Below are 13904 nucleotides of genomic sequence, written 5' to 3' on the forward strand. Positions count from 1 at the left end.
TTGCTGGTTATTTATTTTTTTTAAAGTAAATTTTCTTTGCTGTGAGAAAAACCAAACAGGATTTATTTCACCACGAGTGTATATCAGGGTGGCGGCATATAAAAAAATCTAGGCAAGCAAAACCAAAACTATAAGCAGACGAACATGTTTTCATGTAATTTGGCTGCGTTGACTCTTAAGAGTTCCAGTGAGAACAAAACCATTTTATAAAGTCAAAAGCGTGGCTCACTACAGTTAATCATTAAGTCTGTAAAATGTCTAAATCATTTAGAAAAATGCCCAGCTTGTCTGTCCAAAGGTCCAAAACCAAAAGATTACATTTACAAGTATTTAGAAGTTAAACAAGCCAATATCTTTATCTGACTCATCAAAACTAATTGACTAATTGTTTCAGCATTATTGTTACACTGTTTGGTTTGATTTGTATTTCTTGTGAATCAGTCTGAACATTGTTTCGCTCCATCAGCTTTGTTCTACTCTCCTCTTTTAATTGTTTTTTTTGCAGTAACAACATTTTTGTGAGTTTTAAAATTTGTATGCAAATGATCTCATGCATGTCTATTCTTCCTGGTCATTATTTATACTGTTGTGACAATGATGGTACCTAAGAATAAAGCTGGTTGGATACCTGCATTTGTCACCAAACGGAACAACAATGTGAAAGAGACTGGAGAGACCCAACATGGCCGACACCTGGTCACACAAGAGAAGACGACGTAATCCTTAAGTCAATGAGGAATTTTAATTTGTGCTACACATTTGAACAAATCACAAAAACAGGAACATTTAAAAATACATATACTTCTCTATTTCCAGAATGTTTACGTATTGACGGTAGCTGTTTTTACATATAGCAAAATATTTTTTCTTTTCTCCAAAATCCGAAAAAATACCCTCTAAATAGCTTTGTCATTTAGCAGATAGAGCAGCATACAATCATTACGCATCTTTTTGTGTTTTTTATTTTTCTAAATGTGCAACAACAATCACTGAAATCTTTCGCAAAGTGGGCCTGACCGCCAGCTAAAAAAGAGGCCTGAGCGAGGACATTCAGGAAAGCTAAAGGCAGAGTGAGAATGAGAGATTAGAGTGTGGTGGTGGGGGGTGGGGGGGGAGAGAAAGTGCTGAAAAATGTCTAATGAGGGCAATGTCTGTGACAGGAATTGCTAAAAAAGCTAGATGCCTCTGTAGAGACTGCAAAGACAGAAACTGCTCACTGAGGAGAGGTAGATTGGGAGAAAGGTTCGTGTATTTCAGGGGAATTGAAAGCAAAAGAGTAGAGTAGAAAATATGTGAGAAGTACCGCACAGAGAACGAAAACAAGACGAGAGCTGTTGAAATCTGTGGTCATGTGTTGGTCCCGCCCCCTTCCCCTCATAAAACTGATGCAACAGAACTGTCACCGTTGTAGTGTTGCCGATCACGTTCTGTTAATGAAGCGCTGTGTTAACTATCTAAAAAAAAGGTAAAGCTTTCTAAAAGGTTAAAATAAAATGACGAAAGAAATAGAAATATTTAAGGCTTTAAGGATTATTACAATAATGCTTTCCTGTGCTAACACAAACAAAACTGTACACACAGGCTGTTCCATTTCTCCTTTTACCACTACTGAAACGAGAAAAAAATTAAAACAATCAGTTTGTCTACATTAGGTTAGCTCCACTTCAATCAACTCCAAATAGTTGCCTCTTTTTTTTTTTTGTTGCCCTTCTCTGCTGTCCGATCACCCGGATCCTCTGGAATCTGAGGACATTCACACTGATCAACAAAAACTGCAAAGTCCTTGTTTGTTATTCCTGGATTTCCTCCCAAAAAAAAAAACACGATACCCATTCCTTTCTGTTTGTGCTTTACAGAGAAGGCAAGAAGGATAGACACCTCACATTCTGGGCCTTAATATTAATATATTTTCTTTTATTAAGAGAATCTTTTTCAGTAAGAATCGCCTTATGAAGAGTACAATCATATTCTTAACAGTCTCCCAAGCCCTATTAGTGGTCTGGGTATACGCAGCTAAGTCCTCCCTGTCCACGATTGTGTGAAGACACACAATATATCGACTCCGATCGTCACAGTTTCTTCTATAAATGCCGGCCATTTCAAATCTCTGAACACACATTCCCTGGTTTTTAAATCAGGCAATGACTAATCAGAAGTGCAGGAGTTCTTTGGCCTGAGAGTGACAGTAAGTGATGCATCTCCTCCATCGACCAGAGGAAAGGTTGTATCTGAGATATTATCCAACATTCACATAGTAAAAGTAGTGCTGAAATGATTGTAAAATGCATAATGCTCTTATAAGCTTAATATCCTTACTTTGTGTCGTCAGTGAGCGATGGATTACATTAAAAAGACTGTAAAGCTGAAAAAGTCCTGAAAGACGTACTTGCTCTTTAAATTCAGACTGTAATTGAAATTTTTTTTTAATCTATTTTTGACCCAAAAAAAATATGTTCCGAGCAAATTAATTCCCTTCTGTCGAGAGAGGCTGCCTGTACATTTTTTGGGGCCGTGGCGGCTGCAGTCATATCAAATGAGTATAAAAGGCAAAGCAGTTAGGGGACCATCGGGAGGCTGTCCGTCCGTTGGGTACCTGGTTAGAGGCCCCGGGCTTCTACTTCCTAGAGTCGTGGGTTTGTGATGTCATGGCCACGATGACGGGCTGCTGAGCAGGCGTGACTTGATGCTGAGCAGGTTCAGTCCCGCCCTCGTCCTCCATCTTCGGCCGCTTGGCCTGGGGCTCGGCTAAAGTTTCTGCACTGGGCTGTCTACTCACCAGCACTGGAGGGGAGCTGGAGGCCTGAGCAGCCAGGATCTGGAGAGGACTACTCAGGCCTGGAAGAGAATAAAGAGAATTAGTATAAAAAGTAAGGTGAAGTAAGTATCTGGATGCCTAAATCCCCATCTTTTATTTTTCTATTGGTTTTTAGTTTTACAGAAAAGTTCAATGCAAAGACTTTTTTTTTCTTTTTTTTACACCTTGTAAAAAAATACTACACCGACTTGTTTTATATATCTTTTTGTTGAATAGTATATTATGACTTTATGATATAATATACTATGAGATTTATTATGTCATACTATATAATGCTTTACTGACATTTTATGATTTCCTTTGAGATACTATGACTTTTCTTTTTCCACACATTATTACTTTTGTTTTGACATACTATACTGTTAATTTGACATTTTATACTCAACCCTTTTCATACATTTTTTTAATGACACACTATACTGTGCATCATTATACTATGATGTTTATATGACTTTTATTAATACATTTAAAATACTATACTTTGACTTATTGATTACTTTTTTTTCACATAACATACTATGACTATTTTTTTTTACTTTTGTAACAAGTATACTGTGACTTTTTAGTATTTTTTTTTGTAACTTACTATACTACGACTTCTTGTATATCATGACTTTTTTTCTGGAATACTCTTACCAGATGCATTGCCAAGGCTGGTTGCTGTGGCAACAGCGGTGTGTTTGCCATTCTGAGTAACAGGACGAACAGGAAGCTGATGTAAACCGAGGACCAAGTTTCGCCCATCCCCGCCCTGCACTACACTGTCCACGGTCTGGATCACTCGCTCTCTGGTCAGCTGGGCTTCTGATGGAAACACAAACACACAATCAACACATGTAAAAAGCAGCGCTGGACTCCAAAGGTGCGAGTACATTGTAAACAAAGACGTCACCATCTGCGTCGACCAGTTTTCCCCGGTGTCCATACCGTGAGTACACATGGGTCAGAGTTTCAAGCTCTACATTAGACACCTGGTGTTGTTTTGATTCAGTGCAGTGGTGACATCCTGATACAAACTGAGGGAGCAGGTGACAGCAATACATTTTAAAAAGTGTCTTTAAGTTCAACAGCATCAGCAGATTCTCTGGAACTATATTTGTGTTAAAATGTTTTCCGCTCGCATCAAACCCCTTTGCAAGTCCCAGGGTGGTTTTCAAATCATGCTACATCCCCCGTTTATCTGTCGTAAGATCAACGTATTTAATGATTAGATAGTAATGTATCCCATAATGCATACGATCAGAGCACTTCTTAAAGAGATTCCCGTGGCTGTACCTCTGAGCTCAGTGTTGCCCTCTGCTCCTCCAACAGAGGGGGCGCTGTACCCATTAGGAGGGTTGGAAGATGGAGGGGCGCTGGTGACCACCCGCACCATGGTGATAGAGGACTGAGTGGGGTTCTGGAGGATGTGGATGGGCTGGATTTGGCCGCCGCCGCCTGGAACGAAGGCGAGGGCTTTCCCCTGGCCTGTCGGGTGAGCGGGTGCAGCCATGATGACATGCTGACCACTGACTGGAGATCCTACGCAGAGACACAAACAACCATTTCACCTGTTCAGTAGGGCATGTGAAAGCCGACCTGTGTATGTGTGTGTGTGTTTTGTGAAAGCTTACCTGGAGCACTCTGAGAATACCTATACTCAGGTACAGATGCCAGTTTGTTAGCCAGCAGCTCGTGGTGGTCGTGGGAGATAGGAGAGCCATCTCTACTCAGACATTCAGGAGTCTGCAGCCCGCTAGATGGAGGAGAAAGAAGTCCCTGGTGGGTTGGGGATGCAGGAGCACTCCTGAAAAAAGAAGGTAGCGGGGGAAGAGAGACAGAAGCAAAAGGAGAAAGACCAAAGAAATCAATGAATACATCAAGAGACTTCTTATAACATACAGAGCTCCCTGACTGCCAGTGCCTGCTGCTGAATATGTTGACCTAGAAATCAGACTTACTTTGTTCTATCCAATCAAATGATAGCCAGGAGCAGAAGCAGAGAGAGGGGAGAAAGGGTTAACAGTCGAATCAGAAGCGACTGAGCCTCTGTGTGTGTGTGTGTGTACCCATGCAGCTGAAGGCCTCAGGTGATCAACATACCTCGAAGAGAGCGGTCCGAACGGCGTCCTAAAGCAAGCCACCCCTCTTTGCCGTCTTTTCCTGAAGGCTTGCTCCACTAACTTGCTCTCAGAAGCAGAATCTACTCGCCAAAAACTCCCCTTCCCGGGCTCATCCTGAGAACGGGCCACTTTGAGAAAGTAGCGGTTGAGAGACAGGTTGTGTCTTATTGAGTTCTGCAGGAACAGGCAAAGCACATTGTTTTGTCACACAGAAATATCAATTAGAAAGAATTTCTCCAAGAAGCCTAAAGCGGAGGTTTATACTCGCTGTAGTGAAGCCGGCACGAGGAATTTTTTATGCGTGCGCAAACATTCGCCGATAAAATGAATACTCTTCTCGGGATTTCACAAAGAAGGCTAGTTTGTTTTTTAATTCTTTAGAAACAGGAAATCTTAAAAATATTGACATTTGAGTAAATATTTTGCCAGCCAAATCAGATTGTGTACAAGAAACTCAACCTTTGTTTCTTTCTAACTATAATGCATTTAATACTTGACTTTCTCTCTCTCTTTACACCCATTATCTGCTTGCTTCTTCACAGTACATTTTGTTTGTACGCCCTCTCGCGTTTTGGAGAATAATGCAACGAACCGCACATTGAGCACAAACGCATGCGTGCTCGGCGCTTGTGCTTCAGTGCCACGCGCGAGTATAAAGAAAGCTTAAACATGACGAATATTTAAGGACACAACTTGTACCTGCCAGCCCTTGTCTGCAGTGCGGTAGTAGGGGTAGTGTTTGGTGATATGGGCGTAGATGCCACTGAGAGTCAGCTGTTTGTCCGGGGCAGAAGAGATGGCCTGGACGATCAGCTGTGCGTAGGAATAAGGTGGCTTGGACTCGTCCTAGACAAATAAAAAAGGCAACGGTATTAGTATCCACACATCGTCAAGCCCATATTGTACAAGAAACCCCTTTGAAAGTTACAATTGTATTCTCAAAGATGTACTCGGTTAACTTATTTTGATGTTACTGGGTCTTCACCTTGGGGCTGTCTCCACCGGCCGACTCCCCCCGCTGCTCACTTCCCCCACCTCTCTGCTCGACAATGCTTCGCCTCTGCTCAGAAACAGCCTTGGAAGCGTATTCAGCTGCCAACTGGAGGTCGGAGGTCACGTTGCGTCCATATGAGCGATACCCTGATGACCCAGCCCCTCGTGGACTAGCCGGACAGGAGTTAGGAACACTGGAGAAGACACGAAGGAGTCTGTCAACAGAGTCTCACTCGGGTAGACCTTTGGAACGTCCAGCAGACGTGTTTTATAAATGTCATCCTGAAGCCTCCAATTCTATACAAATCACATTCTGAAACGTCCCTTTGTCATCCCGACACAAAGCCCAAATTAGTGATACAAACTCCTAGAATCACTAATAAACTGTTACACAACATACAGAAAACTACAAACTTTATCAAATGTGGCTAATACTGCACTCATGTCAAATAAAGAAAATAAAAACATTGATCGGTATTTTCTGTAAATCTTAATAGGATGCAAAAAATGAATAGACACAAATAAAATCCACAAAGACCTTCTGTCTTTCTAATTGTCTTATAATAATTGTACTGTAATTTGAAAGATCCAGTGCCGTTTTAAACTAAAACAGAATAAAAATTGGTATTTTGAATATAATCCTTTCAGCATATGATGACAGACAGACAGACAGACACACGAGCTACATTTGGAAACATGATAACAGCTCAGATCTGGGGCGTTCTTAACACATCATAAAACACACAGCATTGAGAAAAATACTCAAAAGTATGTTAATGATTAACTAGCTTTTATCTGGTGCTGTTGAGAGACACAACACAAGGAAAACCCAGTATCTTATACAACACACACCTGCTTCTGTCAGTAAAGTAAACACTGGTTTCTCGGAGAGTCTGTGTGCTTTGATTTGCCTTTAGCAACAGAGAGCCGAAGATACAGAGATAGTAACACACACACACACACACACACACACACACACACACACACACACACACACACACACACACACACACACACACACACACACACACACACACACACACACACACACACACACACAGTTTGTGTTTTTTGGCTGGGGAAACTAGGCTACAGACTCCGTCGCTTTGGAAGCTCAGCTTTGAAAAATGAATGACGACGACGACAAGAAACTTCTAATGTTGCTCAAGTTTTCTTCAATCTGTAGAATATGATGTGTAGGCCGGGACGTCTCTGCAGCACCACAATAGTTCATTTAAAGTTGTACTTTAACACATTTTGCCTCCTGCGATTTGAAAAGTGCAGGCCATATTACCACGTTGACGCATTGTTGAATCATTGTTCAGCCCTACTCAAAACAGGATTGTGTCTGTAAATCTATATCCATAAATGTCATTAAAAGACATGAGGGAGAAAAGGTTTGTCTTTGCTTTCCTCTGACGCTGTTAAAACAACAGCTCTGCATGTGTACATGGCCGGGGCAGAAGAATGTTACTGTATACAGTTCATTTCAGCTGCCAAACAGGAAAGGTGACTCTTACCACCCTGTGAAGAGACACCCGTTGGTGTTTAAGTGGAGGCATGTGCTTTTACACAATCTTCTATTGTATGTACTGTATGTGGATACTGTGATGAAAGGTGGCACAACAACCTGCCCGAAAACAGGCCACAGTGAGAGTTGGTGGAGAGCTGTCTGAGCGAGCGTCTTCACTCTGTGCGAGTGTGTTGTGTGTTTGTCCATGTGCGAGAGAACAGGAGCGGAGGGCTGAGTGGGGGCTCTGAAAAGGAAACCGCGAATGGACGGAAAAATGGCCTACAGGCAAAACAATCTGCCCGACAGCCAATCACACGCCTCGAAGCTGCAGCCATTCCATATAAGGCAGGCACACACAAGCTGACATTGGTGGGGACGTGTGATGCAGAGACCATTAAAGGCCACCAGAGGGCACAATCAGCACCAGCATGCTTTGCCTGTAGCACATGCTGTGTACATTTATAGAGCAGTGATTTTCAAACATGTGCCATCACGGCTTTTTTAGAGTGCAGTGTTTCCACCACCACGAAAACACTGCAGCAGCTGATGAATACTCCTTCAACCAGACAGGAGATTATCAGTGAAAGTGAGCCGATATGGTTTGTGGTTGGTGAAAACAGTGCAGGCCTGTGGGTCACAATTGGGACAAATAACCAAAGGAAACAAAGCCTCACGTGTTTGCAGTTGCTTACACATGAATAAACATGTACAGACCGGAGACGAGTTAAGAAAGTAAACCGCTTGTGTAGTGCGACAGACCTAAAACACTTAATGTATGATCTATCACACCACATGCAAAGACACAATCGAGTCATAAAATGCTGCTTTTTAAATAGATCTTCAGTCAAGGTGTCAAAATGGAATATACTGATGTTTGCTTGATAGAGCAATTCTAAGCAGGACAATTGAACTAGTATTATGGCTGCAACAGTATTAGTAAACTGCTAATGTTAATTTCCTAACTTCCTGGGTGATGTCATCATCATAATGAAAAGGAAATCAGCTAATCCTCAAAATGAAGAAGCTGTAATCGGGGAGTGTTTGGTGTTTTTCTTAAACAGTTGGACAGTTGTTTACAAGGAACAGCTTACAAATAGTTTATAAGTAAAAAACACTGACCCCTCCTGCTAAATCTGGTCTATATTTATGAAATGTGTACATCAGATAACATGCTGTGTTTGCATTCATCAGTGTAAACCTGTTGTTCATATGATCGTGTGTGTGTCTCTTCTTACCTGATGGTGCCTGTGGGCGAGGGCAGCGGCGAGCCAAAAGCCCTGATGTGCTCTTCATGCTGCTGCATTGTGGGAATGCTGATTTTGAGGGGGGAAATGTGGGGCAGAAGCGGGCGGGGGGGAAGAGAGGCCTGATCCCTCTCTCTGTGCTCCTCCGGCTGCAGGAGTGACATGAAGTGGATCTTGATGACTGTACTGGGAAAACGAAACACACACCTAGAGAGCAGGACGGCCGGAGGGAGAGAAGACAAAGACAGATTAGTGCATTGACTCCTACACAATTTAACATGTTTAATTCTAATCTGAAGCTTTGGATCATATCACATGACTTTCCTCAGCAGATGGAATTTGCCCAGTTGTACGTTAAAATGTACCGATTCATTGTCTCAAGACTCAAACAAGTATGAACTTCACAATATTATATATTTGAATTATACATAGTGGATAACAAATCTACCACACGTGACAAGAAGCTTGTGTTTTATTTAGAAATATCATATCATTAAGCAATGACACTTTCCTCTTAACTATAGAGGTTTGTTGTTAATATATACAATGTCTTTAGCCGACACCTTTTGTGGGCAAAGAACTAGTCTGGTGCAGACCTAACACGACATGCGTTTAATCAGCATTTTGTCTTCTTTAAGCAGGTCTAGAAAACTCTCTCAATAAAAGCAAGGATCAGTGAGGACAAAGTTAGTTCAACCCTAAACAAAATATATATATATGTGTGTGTGCGTGTGTGAGGGATTGACTCTAGAACCGTAATAACTAATGTAAGTAGTTTTAATGTTTTTTAGCAGGTTTAGGCAGCAAGGTTGCATAATCACTGGCGTTAAGTCTTTGTGACTGCAACCATCCTGTCTGCCCAAATATGATCATTTGTGTCTTTAAGCAATAAACTGAATTCCATACTAATTCTAGGGGAGCTGAGCTCAGGCTAAGACCTCCCTGCAGAGACAAACAAATGACAAAAAAGCATCTACACAGGACCACAAAGATTTGGTAAGCAATTTCAGACAGTTAAACCAGTCTGTGTTCCAACGTTTCTCTATAATTTGACTTTTGCAGCTGCTTCTCCAATACTGGACCCATGTACAGTTTGCTCACAGCTGTCTCTGCCGAGAACAGGCCCTCCTCAACAAGTGGCTGTCCATGCAAGAAGAGCTCTAGTGAGAGAGGACAAAGACTTGTGGCAACTCTTAAGGAGCTTCAGGGTCCTACAGCTGAGATGGAAGAGTGTGCATACAACAATTCTTTTGCTTAATTCCTTCACCAGTCCCAGCTGTAACGCCCGGGTAGCTAAGAGAAAGCCACTGTTCAAAGAACTCACATGACAATTTGAATAGTGTTCTGTGTGAGAGCCTGAGAAAGTGGAAAAAGTTTTAAAAGGAGGTCTTTATGGAATTCAGAGCAAATCTATGATTGAAAGATTGTATCCACACGGCTCTCAACATGGCAATGGCTAAGACAGCAGCTAAAAGCGAACAAAGCTAACAGAACGAACAGTGCAAACAATGACAACAGGGCTGAGAGCTAACAGTGTTGAACTGGGGGGGGGGAGCTACATAAACAAAGCACAGAGAAGCTCGGAGTACAACACACACACAGAGGGAATGAGACTTCATTCTCTGCTCAGGACGCCATTACTCCACCATATCTTTACATAGCAAACAGTTGTTTGCGGCTATATTGATGTTCTGAATGTCACATAGAGAACGTTTTAATTGGACCTCAATTAACCATTTTTGCACATCATGCCCAACATCATAGCCAGCTGCGTGAATGCTTCACTACTGCAAGCTATTGAAGGCTTGAAAGGTAAGAGGGTTGGTAAAATGCAACAAAATGCAAAAACGGAGACATAAAGAAAATCTGCTTCAGCCGAAAGGAGCACTATGACTTAGGAGAACTATTGTACGGCAAGGCAATGACCCTAAACAATAGGGAAAACCTATACATAAATAACAACAACAACAATGTTAGCCCAATCTGAAATTTGCAGGAGATGACAAGGGGTCCTAGTGACACTGGACAAAGCTTGAGAAGTTCTGTAAAGAAAACTAATAATTGGCAGTCTCCAGATGACTTGAAGGGGGCGAATACAAACAACTGATTTGTGTTGTGATCAAGTTTTACTCCCAACAATCTGAAGACATTAACTGATATTAAAGTATCTTTCTGCAAAGCAGTGTCCCAATTAATCCATTGTGTTTCAAAGCTGTAAAATAATATAATGTAAAATTCCTGTGGATGTAGGAAGATAACTAAAATGACTAAAATGAATTGCCCTCTTCTACATTTATAGAGGGTTCAGACTGAGCTCAACACAGTTTCCCAGCTAGCTTTGTAATACTGTGAACATGGCTGTGTTGGATATGGCCTTGGTTTTTGAGTCCTGTGTTTACTCCATGTGCTCCTGCAATGAGGATGTCATTTCAGCCTATACTTCCTGTCCAATGCTAGACACGCCCCCAAACAGTCCTGACAGCCAATCAGAGAGGATAACACCCCCCCACTCCTTCCGTGATTGACACACACACAAAGTCAAAGCTTTCAGTTTGAGATTGCCACCGAATTAAACGAACCAGTGAAGGCACAATATGTTTGCATCGACACTGGTGCAACAGTTGGAGTAAAACAATATTCAAACTTTCTGATAAAAAAAAAAAAAGCATTTCAAGTTTCAATACAAAACAAACACTATTGCTTACAAGACTCGTGAACCGAGGGGTGCGTTTGTTTACATAGAGGTTAACGTGACGGCGACCGGTTGGCTAGCAGCTTCACAACTAGCCAACATTGACGCTCACATAATCACCCTGAAACTGTTACGACTTATACCTACAGACACATGAGCCTAAATGTTCGGCTATTTTAGAAAGTCCAGGTCTACCACAATATGACAACACAACTACGTGCAACATATCATAGGAACCTTACGTTTGTTTTAACATTTGTTCACTAGGTTTTGCTTGTCGGTAGGCCAAATTAAGCTAAGTTTGCTAACGGCTAAGACAAGCTAGCTAGGTTAATTCACTGGTTTACAAAGTGGGGTAAAAGGTTTCCTGGAGGGGGTCCCACAGACGGATACAAAAATAAAATAATTTAACAGCTCAGGTGGACACATTAGCGTGTTTCGTTACAGCTTCCCTGACCAAACCAAGGTTAAAGTGCTCTTAAACCGAAGCTACACCCGATCAGACCAAATCAAACCATTCTCATTAGGGGTTTCATGACTAACTTCGTACCCCTGTAAGAATATGTCTCCGGTTTGGCCGTTTTAATAACGAGAACGTTATAAACAATTTGTAAAGCTACGTACATCGGCAAAAACAATTAGGAATTATTCAGTTATGTGCTCACAAAGCCCAGATAACATTTTATAGATTTTGTTTTTACATTTTTAATCAGCCGCCCGGTGTCCACTAAGGGGGGGGGGGGGGGGGGGGGGGGCTTTAAAGGGGACACAAAATATGCCATGATGTCTATGAGGCTGTTTGTCCAACAGTAGGTCAATGCTTACACTGAACAGTAAAGTTTCGGTAGCCCAGCCAGCAACCACACAACCACACCATAATTAGCCTGTCGGTAGCGGCTATGCTAACACTCACTCTCTGGGTAGCGACAGCGGCGGCGCCCCTCTCCGCTGGAACACCCCGTCAACGAACACGCCATTCTTGCCCAAGCACCGGAGGGAGAAACCGTTCGTCTCGTCGTATGTGATCTGCAGGTGTCGCCTGGAAATGAAGCTCGAGTGACCCATGTTGATGTCCACGGAGCCATGAGACGAGTTCCGGCCTATGGTGACCGTCCTCTGGCGCATCACAAACTCAAAGTCCCGGCCCTCGAGTCTGGCCAGGGCCTGCGGAGGAGGACAAGCGAGGCGCACGGGGAACATCCCGGAGTCGGCGCGGGCATCCATCATCGGAGGACCCAGGAGGGAGAGCGAGGGCTGGTGATAGGAGTGCGAGGTCACTCCGACGCGCACGGGACTGCATGGTGCCGACTGTAAAGCAAGCAGGGCTCGCGCTCCGGTGTCTTCCCGGTAGTCTGCCATCTTCTTTCAGGAGGGTCAACACACTCGCACACGCACACACACACACACTTTACTTCTCTCGCACACACAAAGTTGCAACGTGAGAGTTTTCGGCCAGGGCACTTGTTCGCTCCGTGGCTGTCGGAACAACATGGAGTCCAAGTCGGTGCAAGAACGGGACTGGAGTCACCGCAGGAACGGGACTGGTGCTGCGTTCAGGACCTCTTCGTAACCTTCCAACAATCGATCTGCACCCAGATTAATCAAAACATTTCAACAAAAATCCGTCTGCTTAATCCCCAGATTAACATATTTGTAAACCTGTCCGTGAAGTACAATTTGGGGGATAATTATTTTAGCATAGCATATTTTAAACACCGAAACGTTTTTAATTGCTTGCAAAATGCTTGCAAAGAAACATAAGAACAATATTTCAAAACACAATGAAGAAGAAAGTAAAATGGAATAAACAGAGAGAAAAAAAATAGACAAATATAAGAGACACGAAAAATGGACTGCTACAATGCAGTGATAAATTACCTCAAAATAATGCTATTTTACAATTAGAGAAAATACATGTCGGGCAATGCTAATTAAAAAAAGATGTGGGATTAATTATGTTTACATCAGAAATATAAATTTACATTACCGCTCACTGACACGGAATTACAAAAGAACATTTAAGAAAGTGACTGCAGGATCTCTCTCCTGAACACCACATCTGGGCACCTCTGCCGATAGGCTGCAGGTATTGTCGTCACACCAGGAAACTGCAGGTTGTGTTCAGTAGTATCTCAAGATTTATCTACTGTGTTATTATTCAGAACTGCTCATTCAATACAGTCTTTCACTGTCGTGTCTTTCCTGGATTGCAGATCTGAATAAATGTAAATTGGTGCAAATGGTTCCGTGGATTAAACAAAAATGTAAAAATTTAAAATAAATGGATAAATTGCACAAATTACGAAAATCCAAGGGGATTACGGTTCATTATGTTGTTATTTTAAACTAAATTGTGGGCGCCTAACCAAGGTACCTCAAAATGGAGCATTTAATTGACAGCTCTGGTGTATTATCACAGATTTCAGCAGATATAACCTGTGAAATGTTCCTCAATCCCCACGAACATGTGGTGTCTGCAATGTAGTCGGTTTGCTCACCTCAGATTTTTTCTTTTCATTTTTTTTTTTTATCTCTACTCTCTGTT

The 13904-nt window shown here is 42.2% G+C and overlaps 1 protein-coding gene across 1 annotated transcript; it reads right to left on the bottom strand.

Moving 5' to 3' along the window:
* Window positions 1-723: 723 nt before the first annotated feature.
* foxk1 (forkhead box K1) lies at window positions 724-12913 on the bottom strand. Its single transcript, XM_079159430.1, has 9 exons — window positions 12273-12913; window positions 8659-8874; window positions 5903-6104; window positions 5617-5763; window positions 4898-5091; window positions 4429-4601; window positions 4091-4336; window positions 3452-3619; window positions 724-2835 (listed from the first exon to the last, which is right to left on the bottom strand). Exons 1-9 carry the CDS (start codon window positions 12716-12718, stop codon window positions 2615-2617), a joined length of 2013 nt encoding a protein of 670 aa, XP_079015556.1. The 5' UTR covers window positions 12719-12913; the 3' UTR covers window positions 724-2614.
* Between the last annotated feature and the right edge of the window lie 991 nt (window positions 12914-13904).

The sequence above is a fragment of the Pholis gunnellus genome (assembly GCF_910591455.1).
Source record: "Pholis gunnellus genome assembly, chromosome: 5".
NCBI lineage: Eukaryota > Metazoa > Chordata > Actinopteri > Perciformes > Pholidae > Pholis > Pholis gunnellus.

What these genes read in the sequence shown, in the direction of transcription:
- foxk1 (XM_079159430.1), bottom strand. Translation starts at nt 12,718, where the DNA reads ATGGCAGACTACCGGGAAGACACCGGAGCGCGAGCCCTGCTTGCTTTA. An exon ending in CTGCAGACAAGGGCTGGCAG is followed by an intron (nt 5,092 to 5,616) that starts GTACAAGTTGTG and finishes CTGTTCCTGCAG; the next exon opens with AACTCAATAAGACACAACCT. An exon ending in GGGCAACACTGAGCTCAGAG is followed by an intron (nt 3,620 to 4,090) that starts GTACAGCCACGG and finishes TGTTTCCATCAG; the next exon opens with AAGCCCAGCTGACCAGAGAG.